This window comes from Taudactylus pleione, unplaced genomic scaffold, assembly GCF_031769625.1.
Source record: "Taudactylus pleione unplaced genomic scaffold, aTauple2 ptg000803l, whole genome shotgun sequence".
Classification (NCBI taxonomy): domain Eukaryota; kingdom Metazoa; phylum Chordata; class Amphibia; order Anura; family Myobatrachidae; genus Taudactylus; species Taudactylus pleione.
This window is the reverse complement of record NW_028285205.1, coordinates 4,045,519-4,068,446: the sequence shown is the minus strand read 5'-3', so window position 1 is coordinate 4,068,446 and position 22,928 is coordinate 4,045,519. Positions and strand designations below refer to the sequence as shown.

The following is a 22,928-nucleotide window of genomic DNA, read 5'->3' as shown; positions in this document are numbered from 1 at the left end:
AAGGGTTGTTATCGATGTAACAATACAGGATGTATCACTTGTGAGTTTATTTTACATAGGGCTAAGACAGTAACATCTTTAGTTAACAAGCAGGTGTATAGTATAAATGAGTTTAACAATTGTGATACTTCATCCTGCATATACGTACTGGAGTGTCCATATGGGCTCCAGTACGTGGGCAAAACTACCAGACAACTTAAAACTAGGTTCAGGGAGTACATTCTTAATATTCTTAAAAAATGTGCTTTACATAGCGTATCTGCACATTTCTCCAAGTATCATAAAGGAGGCCCCGACAGATTTGAAATGTATAGGCATTCAACACATCGTCCCCACCAGGAGGGGAGGAGATAGGTTGTGCTAAGGAGGCCTTATAGATATTTAAGTTACAAACATTACACCATTTAGGTTTAAATGACAATATCGATTTTGAATCAATTTGTTGATCTTCATTTGTTGGTGTGAGGTACATAGGCTACTTGTAAACAATCTATACATTTCTTAGTGGGTAGTATGTATATTTTGTTAGGTTGGGTGTATTATCTGGGTTATTACATAAGTTCAGATACTTTGACCCCATTTGGTAACTATGTTGGTAGTGTAGGGGTAATAACCAATTGTGGTTTGTTTTTTTATGTTTATACAGTGATCGGAGTTTGAATTCAATATTATATTGATAATAATGGGCTATTTAGTATTAAGCAGGAATTGGGTAGCACAGTCTCCATCCCTTTTACGTATGTGTTCTATAGTTTAAGACAATGATGTTATTTTTTTATCTACTAAATAGATCCTGAAGAGCTTTACTATGCATTTTAGTTTATCCTCCTTGAGATCCCTTTTCTAATTAATATCAGTGATGGAGTAGTGCTATTTACATTACTTCCCATATAAGGAGACCAAAGTTCAATACTCAGTTCCGTTTGGGAATTAAATTTTTATATATACAGAAAAAAAAATAAAAATTAAATTCTCTTTAGTTGTTTTCTGCATTTATATGATATTTTCAGGACACCATGTGTGATTTTATATATATATATATATATATATATATATATATATATATATATATATATAATCTTGTAAATTTCTTATGTGTATTTGAATACTTATTTATGGATGTAGAGGTTTAAAAGTAACTTTAGATATTTGCGAGATATATGTGTGCTTGATTTATTGTTACAGGTGTTGTGAATAATTGGGCAATACCTCACTTTAGCTGAAGGAGGTCAGGTATATAAATCAGCTCTTAGTGAGCAGGAGATTCTCTTTGACTAGTTTCGCTCCTTTTATAGGAGCTTTATCAGAGATATACCTGCCCAGTGCTGACAAACTGCAGAGTGACATTGCCTTGTTTTTCCGGAATTTGTAGCAGTTGCAGTTGTTCAGTAAAGCCAGTATCATACGGAGAATTGAGTCTTGAAAGGACATTATTGGTCTCCTGCTACAGCTGTTATAGAGACCAAGAGCTCCCTTTACCAGTGGCGAGTGACGTCATAAAGCCATTCGGAGATTGGAGCCGCAATTACTTACCAGCGCTGGTCCAGCTTTTGGTCTATGCGGAGACCTAGAGGATCATTAGTGACGTCCAGCCTGAGGGGCTGCAGATGTCAGACGCTCCATACAAGTACAGGAATGTGTATATAGGTTCCAATTATCTGAAGACTCAAATACTTCCACCAAACAACTAGGAGTAAAAACCCAAGATATGAGTAATAGGACTTGTTCATCCATCCAGGACTTAGCTGTCGGGACTTCGTAATATGTTATTTTGTCTGGTGAGATCACTGACAAATTGATATTATTTTGAAACAGTCTGCTACTGATTGTAACTAATATTTTTTTTCCGTGTTTGAGGCTGTCCATATCTTACTCTGCAAAATTTTGTCAGCAGCGTTATATATTTTTAATGAGAAGTTATAGATGTTTAGTTTTTAGATATTGATGTATACGTATTTATAATATAAAATGTATTGATTTAAACAGATGGTGTCCTGAATTCTTGTTTCTGCCATATTGTGGACATTACCCTTTTTGATTAGTGCATCACTATTTTTTGTTTTAATCTATTGCTGTTGATGTGAGCCCACACAAGCTCTTTGGGTGTATTATTGCTTTAATAATTTAATTACTATTATCAGCGCCAGGTATTGGGAGATAGTGGTTAATTGCTTATATTGAACCATGGTGAGATATATAGGTGTGTGTGTGTTAACTGTATCTTATATGTATAATTGAATATATAATTTTGTAGTTATTTGTATCAGGTTTATGTATGTATAATTTTGATTATAGTAAATATTATTAAGAGAACTCTGTGGGTGTTTTATGTTATTTCATGTGGTGAAAGGACAAAGTGGGGAAAGATGTATAAAGCAAGGAACAATATAACAATAGAACGATCCTTTTATAACGGCATAGTCTTTTCAACCAAAAGATGTCCTTGTAGATTACATTAGTCATTGTTCCTCCAGACGCCAATATGAAAAGTTGTGATGTGACAAGCAAAAGGGCCACGTAAAAGTTATCCATGAGAAAAATAGTCTCCACTTAGGTCAACTCCAGCCACGTTAAGTGTATGTCCCTGTGCTTTATTTATTGTTATACCAAAGCATAAATTTGAATCCATATTAAAATTATCGTTTTTCACATAGATGAAATAGGAACGGTAATAAAAGGGAAAAACTAAAATTGTGTATCAATAAACAGTGCTTACTTACATTTTACTGGAGAAACCGAAGATTACGGATCAGTCTCTACATGGTATAAAAAAAAATAAAAAAAAATCCGTTGCGGTGTTATAGTTTAAACGGTTTAGGCAGTGTAAGCCAAGAAAGCGCTCCGACGTCCGTTTTTTAATTGACTTGCTTCACTAAAATCGTCACTGCTCGGCTCCCTTTTGTCATATATTAAAGGTTTTATATACCAAAACCTTCCTCTGTAAATACTCTATAGAATAGTAAAAACTACATCAAGATCCGTCCAATGGTTCATGAGTTTAGCCCAAACAAACAGACAGATGCTTACCAGGGACTTTATTTTATACTATGTATAGATACTTACTTGAACATTTTCACTAAACTATAGCAACCTTAATACAGTAATGAAGTCTCAATGTATATTTTGCAACAGAATATTTGTCATTTTAATAATAAACAGCAATTCCAGAGAACGGATGTCTATAGATTATTATTTACAAACAGCCATTAAAGATGGCAGTCACAGTAATCAGAGTGTGTTGCCATTGCTGAATGCTTGCAGAGGTCTGGTTACTAGCCTGACGGCCACTAATTACAAAATTCAATGCAGAGAGCACAATCAGGGGTGGAACTACCACCGACACTGGGATGCTGTTTATATTGTTTGGCAGTCATGTGGCATATTGTGAACTCAGCATGGAACATAGAAGGGAGGGGGCCCAAAGCACTTTTTTGCACCTGGGCCCACCTCTCAATCCAACCACTAAGCACAAGGCTTTTGGTTTAGAAGGAGATATAGGGGGTTAAGTATTCCAGATGATGAAACTAGCGGGATTTAAATTAAAGCAACTATCAGTGATAAGGCTGATTTTGCCTTGAAAAGTGATTGCTGCTTTATTTTTTACAGCAAACTCCCTCCAATCTGGCCAGTTCCATAATCACTGAACCTATTACATAAGCCCCCTAACGTAAATAGGATTTTCTCATAACTTTAGCAGACTAAGGAAATAGTGAAGGCTTGATTCAGATCTCTTCTGCCAGGCTGCACTAACAGATCCAAGAGGAATTGGTATGTATTACCACTGGACGTCAGCCCAGCAGATGAAATACCGAAGCCGGAAGGCCGGCAGATGAATATCTCGACAGTGGAGGTAAGTAGGCTATCCCAAACCCGCTCTCCCCACCTAACCCTCCCTTAGGGGTGCCTAAATCTAACCCCCCTCCCCACACCTTAAACCTAACCCTCCCGGGGGTGCCTGACCCTAATCCCCCTTCTCCTTGCATAACCCGGGGGGGGGGGGGCCTAACCCTAATTACCCCCGGGAGACCCTAAACCTCTCCCCCCCGCGCAGCTATCTGCTCCCGATGCCCGGGTTACCTACGATCGGTATGCTGGGTGTAAGGATTTCAGCGTGGGGCTAATGATAGGCGTCGTTATTTAGACGCCAATCATTAGTCCCATGCCGGGATTTCACTGTTGGGAAGCTAGCTGTCGGCATTTCGACCGTCAGCTTCCTGACTACATACCACCCAAGCACATTGGGCTCGATTCAATTGTACGTGAATTAAATAGCGCCGGGAGGAAGCTCCTGGAGCTATTCAATTCAGCACGCTGTTAGATCGGAGACTGCCCGTTCTCCTGCCTTAAACAATGTGTTTAGTCGCAAGAATGAGCATTCTCAATCTTCCCGGCGCGATGCTGTTTCCGTGGCGCTAAGGGCAGAAAACAGCCTCGCACCTGTACTTTTGTCAGATTTCTGCTCACACCCCTTGACAGGTGCAGGAAGAAATACTTAACAGCGCACTGAATTGAATAGCTTCGTGAGCTCAATCCCGGCGCTTTTTAATTCGCATTCAATTGAATCAAGCCCATTGAATCTAATATTTATGGAGTTCCTTAAATGAAATACTTTATACATGTATTCATTTGGTATTTCTCTCCTCAGGAAACCTAGCTAAATAAAGATTGAATAAATTAAGCAGTCAATTGCACACTTTTTATAAAGTGGTAACAGCGATTGACAGGAAGTGACCGTTTCAGGGTGGTGATGGGGGGTGGTCAGAGAAACGCAGGCGGGCCTGGGCGTTTAGACGCCATTTCAGGGGCATGCATAATTAGGCCCCAGCGACGGCATACGCATCCCAACGTCTAGTTACACACAAACATTAGCAATGTCTGCGGTAGGGTCAAGTCAACCACAACTTGTGCGTATGGGTCTGATGGTTCTCGATGTTACCGATGTTTTCACCGTCTTGCGAGAAAGTAAGTAAAGTGAAGTAAGCAGCATTATGTAGTGTTGGGTGTCTACTTATTGTGCTGCGGTTACATTGCGTATGCGGTCATTAGCATATTTTCGCTTCGACAGGCTGTGTGCAAACGCAGCCTTGCGACCATGTCTGAATCAGGCCCTGAGTGGCTGGTAGTTTATCACTTTCTAGAGCTCAGTACATCTCCCCCTTATACCTCTTTCACACCTGAAAGCCAGGTTGCACCCAGGATTTTATTGACGCGTCTATCCGGGGTGAGACCCCTTTCGGACTGGCAGCCCGACCCGGCATTAATGCCAGGTCGAAGACATCACCTCCATCATGTGCTGAGCCAGCACTTGGAGAACAGATCATCTCCAAGCGCCGGCTCTTACTGTGCCGTGAACGGGTTACCAGTTCACACTGCACCACAAGCTGGGTTGAACACGTGTTCAACCCTTCTCATGGCAAAGGGTTAAAATGCCATGTTGCTCAACCCAGCTTATTTCAACCCTGCCCGTCGACACTACACAGTAACCCAGGTTACTGGCTCACGTGCAGTAAACTGGGTTATTGCTTGTAGTGTGAAAGAGGTATTATTGTTATCATACCACTGGATGGGGAGTTTATTTCCTATTTTCTAACTGAATCATTTTATGGTTTAGCACATCCAAGTTTTTATATTTCTGGATAAAAGTTCTTTACACTTTAAGGGAAGATTGAAAGAGAATTGATTAATTCACTTACACACATTGAACATTAACTTTGATCTTTCGTTTCAGGAAAGTTTGTTCTGGATTTGAAGTACAGTTATGGAAAGAAAAAGCTACTGTGGAAGTTCCCGTTATCTGTATCCTTCAGGTGAGAGAATTACAACACATTATCTTATGTTACACGGAGCACACCTGTTAATTTAAAAACAATATATACTGTATATGCACACCAGCTGTACCAATCTGAGCGATATAACTTTTTAAAACAAAGTTACTCCCTTACAACTCATGCATTTCAAGTAAATGAAATGAGTCTGGTACAGAGTTACAAAATATTGGCCAGCAAGGGTTTAATATTACTAAAAAGTTTTTGTTTTTCAGTAGGTTAGTCAGTGTAAGAAGGGTGTGGGTCACTAGGTCTACAATAAAAAGGTAGACAATGTTTAAGTAGACAATACACGTTAAGACAGGCAATAGGTCGACAGGGACATTAGGTAGACACACAAATGGTCGACACATTGATTTTTTTTAGCCCTAATCTTCACCCTAACCCTCCCTCTTGGTACCTAACCCTAACCATTGGAGTAGGTGACTGACCCTAACAGTCCCTTCTAGTGCCTAACCCTAACAAAACAAATAAATGTGTCAACCATTTTTGTGGCAACCTAATGGCCCGGTCAACATTCTTACTAGTCAACCTTTAGTTTGTCGGCCTTTAGACCTTGTCGACGTATTGCCTGTCTAACTTGTATTGTCTACCTTTTTACTGTAGTCCTAAAGACCGGTTACTGTGCAGGAAGGCTAAAGTCAGGTTATATTATGGAACAAGAGCCAATTGTAATATCAGTGAACAACTACTCCACTTAGGTACCTCCTTCTGGAACAACCTGTTGGAATAACACATTTCCTGCTACATAGACAGCTCTTTCCAGCATCTACTAGAAGTGTTAGATGTAAGAAGTCAATATTTTGAGGTTATAGTAGAACATGCAACAAGCTCAATGTAGCTTTTGAGCAGAACAGATTTTACTTTCTATGCCTGCACGTATAGAAACTATCTAATCAGGATGAATACAGACCACATATCAAATGCTCACCAAGAGATTGATGAGTAAAATTGCAAAGGTGCGGTAACAACATTGTGCGGTATAATGAATGTTCACAGTGTTCTCTCCCCTATTATTCAACAAACTGTAGTATCAATACTTTGTGTGGAAAGAGGGGGGAGGAAATAAAACAAAAACATGAAAGACACGTTTAAAGGCTAGAGGAATTTTAATGTGCAGCAAAGCCTATAGACCCAACTGTAAATATCACCTTCTGTAAGTGTGTACTAAGGGTATTTTTTCTATTTACAGTGCTCCATATCATGCAGCACTGTATACAGTAAAGCTGGCCATCCACTATACAATTTTCTGTCAGATATCTGTACAATCTGTCTGGTTGGAATGAAAACCTGCTAATGTATGGGAGCAAAAGACAGTCGATCATATGGTTTAAAACACTGAAGAAAAAAGGACAAAGAAAAAAAATTGTTCAAATTTAACCAATTTGTCTGAACAACTATTTTTGTCTGTTTTCCAGTGTTTGTGAGTAAATGGACAATTGTCATTTGTTCCCATACATTATCAGGTTTTCATTCCAACCAGCCAGATTGGACAGATATCTGACAGAAAATTGTATAGTGGATGCCCAGCTTAAATACTTAATCATTCAAATCAGCCCTTGGTCCAGTTGCACTTACAATCTACATTCTCTACAACATACACACACATGAGTATATTAGATTGAGATATAGATTATATATAATCTCAGTGTCGTAAGTAAGAGGGATGGGGTCGAGCAGGGCACAGTATCCTGAAGTTGCCGTTATACAAGAAACTTCCCCAGCCCGGCATCTCCTCTCTGCATCTGATCACATCTCATCCCCTACAGTCATAGCTGGGAAGCAAACCTGTATACTTTATGCTTTGCAGTCAGACAGCTTACCAGTGAGCCATCTGCTGTCACAAGGGAAGCCTGTGAATTCCAACTATATCAAGCTACTTTACATTTGCCTTAATTTAAAATGCAGTCATAGTTGGGAATTGAACCTGTCACCTCATACTTTGCAGGCAGATAGCTTACCAATTGAGCCACCTGCTACAATCGAGAAAGCCTGTGAATTCTAACTATCAATCTAATACAAATTCTTATTAATCTATAAGAGTCAGGTAGCAATGCCCAGTTTTGACATGCGTGCCAAAAAGGGAGGGGCAATTTTTCATCTTGCCCTGGGAGCCGCATACCCTAGTTACACCTCTAATATATATTTATTGTCAGCAGCTAATAAACCTATCAGTAGGTTTTTGGAAGGAAACAAACGCCACACATAAGTGCCCTGGTTAGACTAGAACTCACATAACCGCAGGCCTACAAGGCAGCAGCACTAACCACTGGACTGTCCCACAAACAAGATGCAAGAAATTTAGTTTCTATTTCGACATCTCCTGCTTTTTTTCGCCTTTAGTTTGAACAGAGGAATTCGAAAATGCGATTTGCTTCTTAGGACACTGATATAGATAACGTGGCAGGACGGTGTTGGCTTTACGTCGTTGTCATTTGCTTGTACTAGTGACGCAGCCATTTGCGGCACCAGTATTACTTGCTTTATCTCCCTTGTACAACACTACATGTGCTTTATGAAGAAATAAGCTTATCTATTTATACCTACAAGTTTGGATTGTACTTGTGAGTTTTGGTGTACATTCTTCCTTGCAGGCTCCTTATGGTACTAGATGCTACGGTCAAGTAACAGGATCACTATAGATAAATTTTGCACACCAGCCTCTAACATTACATTAGTTAACTGCTCTGCAATCAGCTCTGCTGTTTGAGGAGTTTATAATACTGATTCTCCACCACAACCCCTAGCTTTCCCAACAGGTCATGGTTAAGGGTTTGTCTGTGGAAGCAGGTGGGATAATTGACCCAGCAACGCAGATTACTGTACATGATTAAATAGATTCACAAACCATGAACTGTTAAGCTGCATACACACACAACGATTTTTTTAATGAACGATTTGAGTAAACGATTTTTTCCCTTGAAAAAATTTACTAAAATCGTTTACTAAAGTTGTTCATTTACTAAATGTCATGAACGATTTTTAGGAACTACAAACGATTTTTGCATATTCCCTTAATGAAAATCGTTGAGTTGACAAGTCTGACTGAACGACAAACTACAAACGTGAACGCGCATGAACGATAATCGTTCATAGTTTGACTCAGAAAGTGAACGATTTTTGCCATCAATTATCGTTTAACGATAATCATTAAAAAAATCGTTGTGTGTGTATGCAGCTTTAGTGGTACTTGAGGACTGGAGTTGGAAACCCCTGGTCTAGAACAACCACACTTAAGGCTTAGGAACCACTATACAAAAGATTGTTTCACAAGGGTTATGGTGTTACAATGGTCATGTTAAATCAAACATTTTAACAGATTTTAAGCTTTGGAAGCCTGAAATAGTTCCAGAGCAACAATAATTTTAGTGAGCATTAAGCAAACAAGATGAAATCAGTAAGAAAATCAATTCAATAAAAAGGACAAATGATCAGCTTTAAACTGGGCATTATGTAGAAGCTCCACCTTTTCAACCCAGCTTCATTTTGAGGCCTGGCACGCCAGGAAAGGAGGATCACTCATATACATGAGTTATGTCACATCATTTGTGTGACAATCTTTCAGAAGGTTCTAGAATCCTGGAGCTAGTCAGCAAAAACAATTTAACTTCTTAAATAGACAGGAGAGCAATCAGACATATAAAAAGATTACAGGTATGGACCCTATTTATACATAAGGGTATATGTATTTAATGCCCTTAATGACCCCCTCTACAACTTGGAGCAATATACATCTTGTTTTTGAAAGTTCAAGTTAAGAGCTTAAATTATTATATATAAAAAAGAAAACATTAAGGGACATTTCCAATTGGCCTCAAGGTTTTCCTCCACAAAAATTTAAAGGGCATTGTGACCAATTTTCTATTACTGGCAAGTATACTCTGTTTCCCTAGATCTGCGGTATCTATTACATCTGCTGCATAAGTCCCATTGAGTGCCCTTTCTCTGTTTTCTACATTATATATATATATATATATATATATATATATAAAAAAATTGGGAAACAATTGTTTCTGTCCCAAAGAAAAATATATATTAATGCATCAAAAGGCTTTTTTTTTTTTTACATGCATAACACTTGTTTTATTAATTTTAAACCAATTAAAAAAAAATATATATATATATTATATAGCAAGTTTTTTAAGTAAATGCTTAAATTAAATTTGGTGTGCAAATTTCAGGCTATTATTGGTTCTAACAACCAATATTTGCATGCAATTATAGGACCAAGTAGGGGGTCAGGGGTTTCCCAACATTTTTAGCTTAAAAGAGGGATTTTTTTTTTCATTTTAGAGCTGCTCTGGGGCTGCGAGAAGATAGCTGCAGTAATTCCTATAAAAACTACCAAATCATTTTCTACCCAATAATTGAATATAAAAAAATGCTGCAGAGTTTTTCTAAATTTTGGCTGTGATCAGAAATGCCCCTTGGCTGGGTACACACTAGACGATATGTCATCCAATCGGACCAAAATATCGGGCACATCTGGTGTGTACCCACTATGTCGCTGTATGCTCCTGCATGTCATCGGCGACATCCTCCGTCTGCCTTAAGCTAGGCATCCACTATACAATTTTCTGGCAGATATCTGGCTGGTTGGAATGAAAACCTGGTAACGTATGGGAGCAAATGACAGTTGTTCATATGGTTTTAAACGCTGAAGAAAAAAAATAAAACATTAAAAATTGGTTACATTTGTTTTAACCAATTTGCTCGAACAACCATTTTTGGCTATTTTCCAGTGTTTGTGAGCAAATGGACGATAGGAGAATGTAGTTAACTAGGGTATGCTGCCAAATGCAGCATGTACCCTGCCCGCATTGTCAAGTATCTATGCGCTTGCCAATGCCAGCTCCCCCACCAGGTCCCATCGTTACTGATGTTGGGCTGGGTCCCCATTGTCTAGTGCAGGAGTGGGCAATAAGTGGCCCTCCAGCTGTTGACCTACATATCCCAGCATGCCTTGCAACAGTTTTAGCATGGCCAAATGCATAACTGTGGCAGGGCATGCTGGGATGTGTAGTTCTACAACAGCTGGGGCACCGCTTATTGCCCACCCCTAGTCTAGTGTGTACTCAACATTAGAGTTTCTACAACCAAATGAACTGCAGTTTACCAGTTCCTAGATTTGTCAGCATCTTGCAGCAAACCCTACAACTCCTAGACCAGCTTGATCGATCTGTGGCTTATACAAGGTGACCGATTTATGGTAGTCAGACAGTGCAATGTCACTGACCAAGCAAGTGATACATTTGCAGAGTAATATGTATCCCTGTACACAAGAATCAAGGCTCCCATATAAATGAGGACAAATGAAAGTCTATTGCAAAAAAATAAAACCCACACACAACTTTTCATTATTATTCAGAAGGAAAGACAGTATCTTAAGAAAAAAATAAAATAAAAAAAAGCCATCCCAAAAATTTATTCTCAAGGGCAAAAAAAACAAACAAAAAGAAACCACAGAAATCTGATCGCAATACATTCAGTAGATGCCCAAACACTACTTATTCCTAAAAGGGATACATTCACAGAAACTTGGCACTGGAATGCCTTTTGTAACATTAGACTTTACAATGTAAACAGTAACTTGAATGTTCGAAATGTTACTAGTCCATCAAGAAAGGCACAAAATGGCGATGGTTTGAAGCAACAAACTAGGTGCAATAGAAGTTCTCTTTTGGTACTTTGCGCAATTTTCTTTTTTGGCCTTTCAAAAGAACAAAAGGAAAGTAAAGGTGGCGGGGACACCTCCTCAAAAGTCTCATACATTTCATATTTACATAGAAAAGAAGAAAAATATATATATTTACATCTACCCACACAGTAGTTGGAGAAAGATTGCAGCCCAACATGAAAACCAGTGTCAGTGCTTGGAGGATTTCCAGTACCAGTTTAGTTTTTACAGTAGAAGTCAAGAGGGGAGGAGAAAAAAAAAAAAAAAATATTTGAGGTAGATAACAAATGTCAAGAGTTCTTACCAAAATCATTGTAACGTGATTGGTCACATGTAAAATGTATACTAAATGTAATACTGCCTGCAAGAACATTTGAGGCTCACTGAAAGCCATTTGCACATTACTCTGGCCTTTAAATACAGTAATAAGGTAGTGGTCTCTTCCCAGAAATACCACCAAAAAAAAAAAAAAAAGTGGGATACCAGATCATCAAGTTGCAGCTAGATACTTGCAGCCATCAATAGGAGTGTTCTCAATGCACAGAAAGTTTAAAGCAACTTTGGAGTAAAACCTACATTCAAAGACTTGAAAAAGTCTACTTCTAAAAAAGGATGGCAGATCTTCCAAACAAAAAATATATATACCCGCAATTAATTTCCCTTTGACTAGGCAGAAGCCAAGGACTGTTCTCAGAATTGAAAGCTTTTGTTTTTAATGCAACTTTGAGAGGTAAACATTTGACCCTAGAAATGATCATAACAGGTCTTCTGCCCTACAATCCACAAAATCCAGGGTGCAGCTCGCCACATCTGTGCAGGGCAGCAATCTAGGTTCTGCTCTAGGTAACACTAGAAATAGAGCCACATAATAATCCAAATGTCACAGAAAAGATGTAGCAAATGCCAGCTGTCTAATTAAACGTCACATTTTGGAAACACTTTAGGTCAAAATAGTCACTTCAGCAACATTCAGTTCACAGCTATATTTTCTTCCATAAAGTGAGTAAATTGGTGCTTTGGTACACTCTCTGCAGCCTTCTCTTCCATATCAGTCATAGCCTGACTCACACTAGACTGGGAGACATCAATGTTAGAAACAGTTGCTGTGCTAATAATAGACGTACTCCCGTTACTGACAGGTAACGACGGAATGCCACCACTCTGGATTACTGAGATCTCATTAGTCTTCATAGCCAAACCATTACTAAGAGCTGTGGCATATTGGCTCCATACAGCAGGATCTATGTTAACCGCATGAGGAACCAGGTACTTCGGGAAAATCTCAGCCACTTTCTTACTGTCGTTTCCCAAGGTAGGCAGTTGGTTGTCCATTGAGAGTCTCCGTCCTCGCCGAGCACAGTTATTCCACATGTGTGTTCCCACATGAACCTACACACAAGTGAAGGGGGGGGAACAAGAGGAATGTCAAATCAGTTTTGAAGTGAGACTTTTCTTTACACATTCCATCAGAAGATTAAGCAGTGATCAGTTACAAAATGATGGAGGGCACTGGACAACAACATGGGAAAACTAGGTCAGCTAATAGAGTATATTTAGATTGCTCCGTACCACACCGGTGCAAAATGTCCTAATCTATGAGGATTGTGTGTTGGAGAACAGCATGAAAATATATATATGTAGATATAATAACTGCATACTGTTTAAGTCTTTATTTTCCTCTTGTCCTGCACCCTCCATCCAAACAATCTAGGCATATTTCAAGAAACCATATCCAAAATACAATTAATAGACTATGGTTGCAGGGATATTATCATGGGGAAGGTGGTTATGGCTGACTTCCATATTTTGTCATAGAATAAAATGCCATGCAATTGCTTGTTTTATTGCACAATAGCCCATCTCTGGTATAGGACTTTATCTATTCAGCCTACCTTAGGCTATAGACATTATTGGTTATTAATATGACCATATATTTTTGTTGGTGAAATTGATCTACATTTTCCATTTAATTAAAATTTTAGGTTACCGGCTTTAAGAGTGCCCCTACCCCCTGGCAGAGAGAAGTGTTGGGAGGATAGCGACCACTGCATGTGTGTATGTGGGAGATAATAGTGAAAAATAAAAAGTAGAACAGAATTTACCTTGAGGTTTCCCTTTGTGGTGAAAGCCCGTCCACATATTGTGCAAGCAAAGGGCTTTTCCCCTGTATGTGTTCTTTCATGGATCTGTAGGGCACTTGCAGAGGAAAAGTTCTTGTGACATGTAAGACAGATATGTTGCTTCCCTGTACGGCGTTGCGGAGCAATGAGAGGTGTTAAGCCAGGTGACAGTGTTAATGGGCTAATGAATTGTGTGGTGCCAGGGACCCGATTTGCCGGCATTTCCAATTTAATCAGCGTTGGGGGTGGACCAAAGTACACGTTGGAACTTCTACCTGCATAACAAAGCAATTCCTTGTTAGTCACACAGAATTAAAAGATTAAGATTTAAGTGGAGGGCAGAGACAGTAATAGGGTCTACAGTTCAGCATTGGAACAATGGGCCACAATCAACACTATTTCCGCAACAAATGTTTATAGCTTTCATTTATAAATATGTGGTACTAAGGAAGTGCTTGAACACTCAAAGGCAAAAGAAACAAAAAAACACAGCAATATAACACCATATAGCAGAAAAGCTATATCCCCACACTTCCTTAAAGCTAGCAACATTTTGGTTGATTAATTTGGCCATATTTGACATAACCTGCTCTCCTGATCATATACAGTAAAGCCAATACTGTACAGTACATATAACTGAGCAAGGTCACTGTAATGTAGCCAACATTCACTTTTGGGGGTAGATGTACTAAGCCTCGGAGAGCGCTAAAGTAGAGAGATAAAAAAGTACCAACCAATCAACTAACTGCCATGTTACAGGCTGTTTGAAAAATGATGGTTAGGAGCCAATTGGACATATTAAGCACTTATTAGGATCAGAGCCAGACAGGTCAATGTTGTGGTTATTAAATGTTTGTCATCAATCTCTCTCAAGATATTCTCTCAGACTTAATACCAGCGACAATTCTTGTTCAGTATCTCAGCAATACTAACGAACATGCCATTGGCATTTAACATTACTTACCTCACTAGCGAGGTCCAGCAACGTCTCCCTCCTTAGTGGCAGCCTCAGCCTGGCAGTCATGCGCATACGCGATTGTCAGCCTACGCATGTCCATGATGGTGTCACCAGGCAAGGACCTAGCAGTGCGTGGAAGGCTTTGCTGAAGCCTGAAAGGCTGCGCTCGGTCTCCATTTCCAGCAATGAGGACTGTATCGTTGTTGCCAACTACAGATGGCAGAAGCGATACAGTGGCAATCAACTGTCAACTTAGTTTACTGCTGTTTGTTGAATACGGAAAGGAGGACATAACCTCTTTATCGAGTGCTAAAGGGGTTATGTCTCGTTAAATGAAAGCCTTATGTAAAATTAAAAAGTCAATGATTTATAGAAAAACTAAAGATTTAGTTAAGACTGTTGCTAGATCTGAGAGCTAATGACCCTTTACAGTCTTGCATCCCTGCAATGTGCTAATTTGGTAAAAAATTATCACCCACACAAATAAGGACACTTACCATTGTCTCCATTCTGCTGCAAGCCTGGTTCTTCTTTGATTTTCCGGCCCAAACCACCATTTGTTAGATCTAAGGCCCCATCGCCGTCAGGATCAAAAGAGCCATTTTCAGACGGTTCTGTCTTATGAAATCCACCTACTACATCGTGCCCATTATATGAAGGTGGGGACTTTGATGGAAGGCTGTCATCTTGACTATTTGTTGGTGAAAAAGCCCTTAGCTCAGACTGTGTGGGACTTTTACAATTTTGATATTCTTGGTCCCCAGTTGAGATGGAGTCATTAGTCAAGCCATCACTTTCCATTGACACATTGTCACTTGATTTGACACTGTTTTGCCTCAGTAAATTTAAGCTTGGTGGTACAGACATACAATTGTCCTGAGAGGCAAGCTCAGATAGCTGCAGTGTTGGGGACTCTGCCTGGATCTCACTTTGTGGCGTCGGTGGCTTAGAACTTAATGGACCATCTGCAAGCTCAGACTCTTCTAAATCAAGGTCATCAAGGTTGTCATCTGTAAAGCTATTTAATTCGCCACCCTTTTCATCGATCACTAATGAGTCAATGTCTGCATCTTCACATGCATCTTCCGGCAAGGGCGTGTTGGGAATTTGGCCACCCATATGCATCCGAATATGTTGCTGTAAAACCACAGCATTTGTAAATTTCTTTTGGCAAATTGGGCAAGAATGCTGCATTTTCAAAGGAGTATTAGCACGGTGAACACCATAGTGTGTTTTGAGGTTACTTTTTGTAGAAAAGGCTCGCCCACAGATTTTGCACTTAAAGGGTCTTTCTCCAGTATGGGTGCGGTAATGCATTTTAAGAGAACTTGGGCAGCTTAGTATTCTATGACATATTAAGCACTTATTAGGATCAGAGCCAGAAGGGTCAATGTTCTCCACCAGTTGCTGGAGCTTGCTAGTTTCTGACCCTTGCTCACTGGAGCCACTAGCAGGAGGAGAGTTTAAACTCTGATCAGTGCCAGATTCATGGCCAACTAATCCAGATGAGACAGATTCGCCTTCACTACCAGGTGATGGCTTGGACTGCATGTTTAACGGGAAAGTTGCTACTGTTGAGTCACTGATCCCAGCAACATTTGGTATAGTTAACCCAGGATTGGGAAGACTAGTCACCACAGGTTTTATGTCCACAAGTACATTAGACTCATCCAATGGAACAGACATCCCATATGGTATTCCACTGGTAGTAGGGACATTATCCAGATGCTCTGGAACAGGATAAGGATTCATTCTAATATGGGGATATTTGTCTCTATGTCGCTGGAAGTGAACTTTTAAGTTTCCTTTAGTTGTAAACCTGTTCCCACAGATGTTGCACTTGTAGGGTCTCTCACCAGTATGGGAACGTAAATGAATTTGCAGAGCACTGTCATTACCAAATACTTTACCGCAGAACTTACATTTGTGTCTGAAAAATTGATCCTCACTATTAGTTTTACTTTCAGGTGTAGAAACACCTGGAAACTTGCTTTTCAGTTTCTTTAAAGGGTCTGTAACATTAAGTGGATTCTGAAAGATAACAGTTCCAGGAGAATGAGGTAGGACAGGATTTGGAAATCTTGCAACAGAAGAACCTCCCCTATTAACCTCAGGCTTTAAAAGAGGGGTTGAGAAGCGAATTGGCACAGCACCAGAAGCCGGGATAGGTATGGTGGTATGAGGTAGCTTAGATTGCTTAAGAGTCTCAAGTGTAAGGTTCTGAGTTCCTGCTTTCTGTCCAATTAGAGCAACCGCTGCAGAAAGCTGCTGTGATAGATGAGCACCCAAAGCCTTCAGTGGATCTGTAGCAGCAGCTATAGAAGGATGCAAGGAATTAGGAGCCATCATAGCAATCTGGATGCGGATTTGCTCCGTAAGTTGAATCTGTTGAAGCTGCTGCTGCTGCAAGCAAACTAGTTGTTCAAGGATCATTGGGATAGCATTGGGGTTGTTTGCTGGAGTAGCAATGCCATCTGGTGCATGTTGATTAACTGCCACTTTAGTACTATTAATAGTTTGTAAAGTCACATTAGTGTTGGAGACGTTTGATTTAGGCAAGTAGCCAAATCCATTAGTCTTAGGAGCTGCTTCAGGGATGGTTTTATTAGCAGAATCCACTTTTCCTTCCATCGTCTCTGCAGAAACTGTGGAGCTCTTTGCAAGAACGTCCTTTACAGCTTGAATTTTAAATGGCTTGGTATCAGCACCTTCAGGAGGACGCGTGGAGTAAGAGTCTGGTGTCCCCTCTACCTCATTCATGATGAGAACAAGTGGATTTTTAGTGCAACTCTTCTTATGCTCTAGAAACTCTGCATGTTCAAAGAACTCTGCACAGCACTTGTCACAGACACGAGTCTCTTCCATCCTGCAACGTTTCGCTGTCTTTTCACCATCTGATTCACTCAGACAGTCTTGCGGCCCAGCTAAGAGGAAGAAAAAAAAAAAAAAAAAAGTTAGCTAAAGTCTACAATAACGCCAACACATAAAAAAGAAAAAAAAACACCTCTTCTTAAAGTGGGGTAATTTAGCTTACCGGACAACCAAAGAATACCATTTTTGTTTAATGGATGGTACAAAATTACCAGCCTATTCAATTCTTTGGAACAGTCCGACGACTAATACAACAATATACAGAATAATCAACCCATGTTTTTCAAATTGTTGTAGCACTACAATACCTGTGGGCTGGAGATTAACAGTACATGCTGAAACCTACACTTTGACAGAATTTCAAGAGCAGTTATCAATTGTACTACGTATTGGGCCTTAAGTTTCACAGAGCAAACACTCAGCTGTGCCTATATTCCTAAGGAAACTGCAGACCAAAGAGCACCAATGAAAAAGTATATTATATATTAGCTGATACTTATATGGGTTATAGTGATCTGAGCTCAAGAACTGTATTAATTGTCATCTATTGGTGTCCATTGTTAGATCTCATGTACGGCACTGCATACACCTTGTGGAGTCAATAAAAAACACCAAATCAAAGCTAAAAATTAGATTGTTTTTTTTGTGGTGGGGGGGGGCTGCCATGCCAACAATTTTCAATTGGTCTATATATGCAAGTGTGGGACTTACATCAACACCACCAGGTACAGCACATGCAAAAAGTTGTGTCTGGCAAAAGCATCAAGCGAGTGTTGGATTTCAAATAAGCAATAACGCTGATCTTCTGAAACTGTAGTTTTAGGTGTATACAAAATAATCAAAAAAAAAATATATATCAATTTTTTTTTTTTATTTTTTTTTTTTTTTTTAGAAGAGTTGATTCTCATCCTTCTCAACCTGTTGAATCTCCATTTTATACAGACTAACATTTCCAAGCTGCCCAAAACTAGATTGCTGCATGACTATGAATTTTAATTTTTAAAAACAAACACACTTCTGTACCTACATTTGGAAGCAAGATGGTGGGGAATTCAAAGTGTAGCTTAGTTGCTGCAAATCTAAAAATTCATGGTATCTAGTCTGCTGAAAGCATGCAATAATGGAAGAGATATTAAATATGTAATTAAGTGTGTACATTTTGTTTTGAGATTATTAGTTTTGTACGCTAAAAACTTTGTGCCTCAATGTAAAAGCCAAAGTTAATTTAAACTCAATAAGAGAAATCAAAAGTTTGACAAGAGTACAAAAGCTAAATGCAGTGCAGGGTCAGGGATTTTGTCCTGTATTGCATGTTGAAACATTTGGCTACACAGCAGAATGAAAACTGTAGCCTGTGATTAAATAGTTGAACGGGGTTCAGGAAGAGCATCTTTTCATTAATGATAAAAGCAGAGATCCAGAAAGTTCGTCTGTTTTTCAAGCTCTCCACCCCTGAATTTGTGGAATGTTATCTCTCAGCATCTAGTTATCCAATAAGTTAGAAGAATGCAGTGAAGTCAGCAGGGGTTTAGATTAAATCACCAACAAATGGATTTGTGGGGAGGTGGGATCCAATGCTATTGTTAATTATGCTAATGTGTTTACTGAATTCAAGCCCTAACGTAATCTTAGCATAACTGTAATAAAATGTGTGAGCTAAACATACATTTCAGCTGTAAATCTAAAGTAGAAAATTATACCACTCTGAATAATCAATGTTCACCCAGGGATTCTAGCTTTTAACAAAATTAAGAATGCAACGAGAGAAGAAAAACACAACCACAAATTATACAAATACATAAATCAATTCTAAAAATTTAAATTATAAATAAATGTAAAATAATAATTTCCAAATAAAATTAGACATGTACGGTGCAAGTCTAAGAAGGAAAGGTTCAACATCAGTTCCTTCAAGAGTCAGTCAATTAACTCCAATAAGTTTGGGGACCATAAACAAGTCACACACTGATTCTATGTTTAGAGACACAATCCCTGCTGCCAAGGTCAATTGCAGAAGCCCCAATTGCAAGCTTGACATCAGTTTACCACCCACAGTATGCAGGAGGAGGCAAAGGTTACAGCAGCAAGCCTGTCACAGCCACATACTTCAGGAGGACAACAAAATGGTATAGATTCCCTTAAGCTTATTTAGGAAAACCACAAGAGGAAAGAAAGCCATTTGCTCAGTGTTATTACCGTGCATGCTCTAAATTCACAGCTTATTTGGTCTTTGACATTCAAGTCTTTAGGTCTTCTGGCACACACGCAGTGGTTGTGAAGCAACAATTTCCTTTTGCACATCTACTAACCAACAGCAGAAAGCAAGTGAGCATTGTCTATGATTAGCCCATGTACTGTATACCAAACAAAACTGGTTCCAGTCACATGACCTTCTAGCCAATCTTTATTGTTTGCATTACCAAAGACTCCCAAGTGCCATGCATTCCAGTTACTCCTCACATCTGCTCCTCAAGCCACTTACTGACAAATCTCAAACTCCATCTACAAATACTTAGGTTTGTGAGGCTCTCTGTAAGCATCTTTTTGGCATGTGTAGTTTATGCAAAAATAAGAGATTCAAAAACATGTCTGGGTTAAAAAAAAAAAAAAAAAAGTCTAAAACTCATGGACAATAAATTCATTATGCAAAGTGTACTAGGAGTTATTCACTAGGAAAAAATGCACAGAAGACCGAAACATGCCAATGGTATACTTGATAATAGTTGCTGTAAAAGCCAATTTACAATATGTTGTATTGTATGCAGACCACCCCCCTGCCGGTTTGCTGACCTGTTAATTGGTCACCAGAACTATTCAAAAGCCAAAAGATGGCATTGTTCTCAGTCTCACAGGAGGGTCCAAGATGGAGGTGCAAATTAGTCTTAAAGGTTTAGACATAATAGTGACAAACTGTTTAGCTAAAATAATTTAAATAAAAAACCATACTACAGAATAGGAAGAGAAAATGCTAATCATTTACATAAATAAAAAAAAATGTGCCTGTTACCTGAAGTAATAGCGAGAACGGACCTGAAGGTGGCGCCAGAGTATAAGATCGGAAATCTGTTTTATCCCTTTACAGCTTTAGCCCAATTGTACTTTATGTACAGAGAGTAACTCTAGGATTTGATTATACTTTCTTCACCCCGTTTAATCAGATAGAAGTCAAATAGCAAAAAAAATGAAATAAAATAAAATAAAAAAAAAAGTTCGCATAATTAAACGTGTCTTATTTCACAAATAAGGGCTGTAAAGTGTAACAAATACAATAAAGCCTGGGAATAATAGTTGTTCTGAGTGCTGGTGCAATACACCGAGCAGGACAGTACATTCTAATAATCACACAAGGATTTACAGTAGCCCCGGAGGGGAGAGGATGTACAGCTATTGGAAACGGGACACTATTCTGTAGGGAGCAAGGGGGAGCACCCATCACAATGTGCACACAAGCACCTCCACCCCCGTCCACAGCGTAGGCACAAAGGGAGCCATGCATGCACTGACCCTGCCATGTATGACCTCCTGGCCGGGCAGAACACCGAGCTCATAGGGACTGTCCCCTAAACACAACAACATCACTTCTGATCATTGCACTCTCTATGTAATAACATTACCTGCAGCGCAGCGACCAGCTCCTGTAGATACAATCGTTGCAGATAAACGTAAACAAATCATATATAACTAAATAAAAAGTATATTTTAACAACATAAAAGTGACACAGACTCCCAGTGCAATAAGCCTCAGCAGTGTAGTATGCGGACACACAGGTACTGGGGAATAGAGGAGCGCAGAGATGCTCGGTGCTGGCTGCACATGGCACAGGGGCTCGTACATCGCGGATACAAGAGTGGAATCATACAGCCTAGAATATCCTATGTCCAAGGGGGAATATAGCACAGGTGCGTCCAGAGGCACGAAGAGCGCTGAGTCCGATATATACAATCGATGTTCTTGTAATTATAAACATATAAATTAGTTAGAGATAGTGTAATAACAAGCCAGAAAGTTGCCCGGGCAGGTAAGCAGCAGTCACACAGAGACCCCCATGCATGCACATGGCTATAGGAGAGCTGCAGGGATCAGGGATGGACAGGAGCCATGGCTGCTGCGAGGGGTCAGTGTCCGGGGCAGGGAGTCCTGCAGTAGTAGGGTCAGTGCCGCCCGCTCCCCCCTCTAGTGCACTCACCGTACGCCTGCGAGGGCTGCTGCTGCCCCTCCGAGTCCAGGTGCTGGGGGTTCGCCTGCTTACGCCGCGACATGGTCCGTGCACCGGGAGCCAGACACCAACGCACACAGATTACTCCAGCAGGAGCCGCCGCCGGCCAGTGGTGACCCCTCAGGTGGCAGCAGCGCGCATGTCGCTGGAATTATGATTATCAATAATGCATTGCGATTTATCATGGGCCCCTGGCGGCTGATTGGCCCGTGTCCAAAAACTCACAGATTATTCAAATCAGGGCTATTGATCCGCAGTAGCAGCATCGGGTCCCGGGGCAGCCTGGGAGTTGTAGTCTGCACCCTGCACACACCATGCTTCTCTGGGGGCAACACAACATCAACTCTTCACACTCACAGGACCCTCCCCCACCAACACAAATCCTTTCTTATTCCAAGTACACACAATAGGGATGGGTGGTATGCAGGGGGGAGAGGGGACAAGCAACCCACAGACATTAATGACAGGGAATTGCTGTATTTCCACTGTGACTGTAATTTACAGAAAGACTTGTGTTGCAAATACATCATTATAAACTAAGTATATGATATTTTGTTGAAAGCACCAGCTGTGGGGACAATATTTTATTGTACAACTTTTATATCATTTGCACACAACATACACAATAACAGCAATTCCATGCTGATTATTTTATTTTGTGTGTGTCGTAGGGCATTTTGCTCTTATTTTGTTGGGTACAACTGTAATTGTGGGAAAAAAAATAAAAAATGTCTCTAAGTAATGTATTATTCTTTAGTTTCCAGACATAAATTAAACCCTAACTTGATTATGTTAAATGGATCCATTCATGTATTCCTGGTGATTTTTTTATTTTGTGTAAAATTATATTTTTACATTGAACATCTCTATAATATTTATTGCCATCCAATTATGAAGCACAACAGAAAATGCCTGCGCTATGTAAGTAAATGTTAATAAACAAATAATAATTGCCATTTAAAGAATCATTGTTGTTCACAATGCTTACAGCCTGCTCTAAAATAGATACAGGTTTCTGATCATATGTGTGAAATCCACTTTTTTTTTTCTCAACTGAACATAACTTATATGGCTAAATATAGTGAAGTGGTAACGGCTGAGTTGGCTATAGCAATTAACAGTGGTTCTAGAAAGGATAATTAGCAGGTCATGAGTTTGGAGTGAGTTGCTGGGAAATTTGTAATATTGTGACGTCATCAGAGAGGTCAGAGCAAACTGGAATTAGCAGGTAAACACAGGTCAGTGGTGACTCAAAAACAA

At 39.6% G+C, this 22,928-nt stretch overlaps 1 protein-coding gene and 1 long non-coding RNA gene across 2 annotated transcripts in view; one reads left to right on the top strand and one right to left on the bottom strand.

The window, feature by feature from the left end:
• Nucleotides 1–22,928, top strand: part of LOC148474884 (uncharacterized) — a 74,717-nt gene that overhangs the window by 12,170 nt on the left and 39,619 nt on the right. The window contains exon 2 of the long non-coding RNA XR_015872819.1: nucleotides 5,729–5,807. This is a non-coding gene — a long non-coding RNA (uncharacterized LOC148474884). The remainder of the gene's footprint in view (nucleotides 1–5,728; nucleotides 5,808–22,928) is intronic.
• On the bottom strand, nucleotides 11,769–21,837 carry SALL4 (spalt like transcription factor 4). Its single transcript, XM_088458050.1, has 4 exons — nucleotides 21,639–21,837; nucleotides 15,078–17,504; nucleotides 13,605–13,897; nucleotides 11,769–12,891 (listed from the first exon to the last, which is right to left on the bottom strand). Exons 1-4 carry the CDS (start codon nucleotides 21,709–21,711, stop codon nucleotides 12,472–12,474), a joined length of 3,213 nt encoding a protein of 1,070 aa, XP_088314176.1. The 5' UTR covers nucleotides 21,712–21,837; the 3' UTR covers nucleotides 11,769–12,471.

Excerpts from the sequence above, each read along its gene's own strand:
- SALL4 (XM_088458050.1), bottom strand. The coding sequence starts at position 21,711 with ATGTCGCGGCGTAAGCAGGCGAACCCCCAGCACCTGGACTCGGAGGGG. Across the intron at positions 17,505-21,638 it reads GCAGCCCTCGCAGGCGTACG|CTGGGCCGCAAGACTGTCTG; the intron begins GTGAGTGCACTA and ends TCTTCCTCTTAG. Across the intron at positions 13,898-15,077 it reads GCAGCAGAATGGAGACAATG|GTAGAAGTTCCAACGTGTAC; the intron begins GTAAGTGTCCTT and ends TTTGTTATGCAG.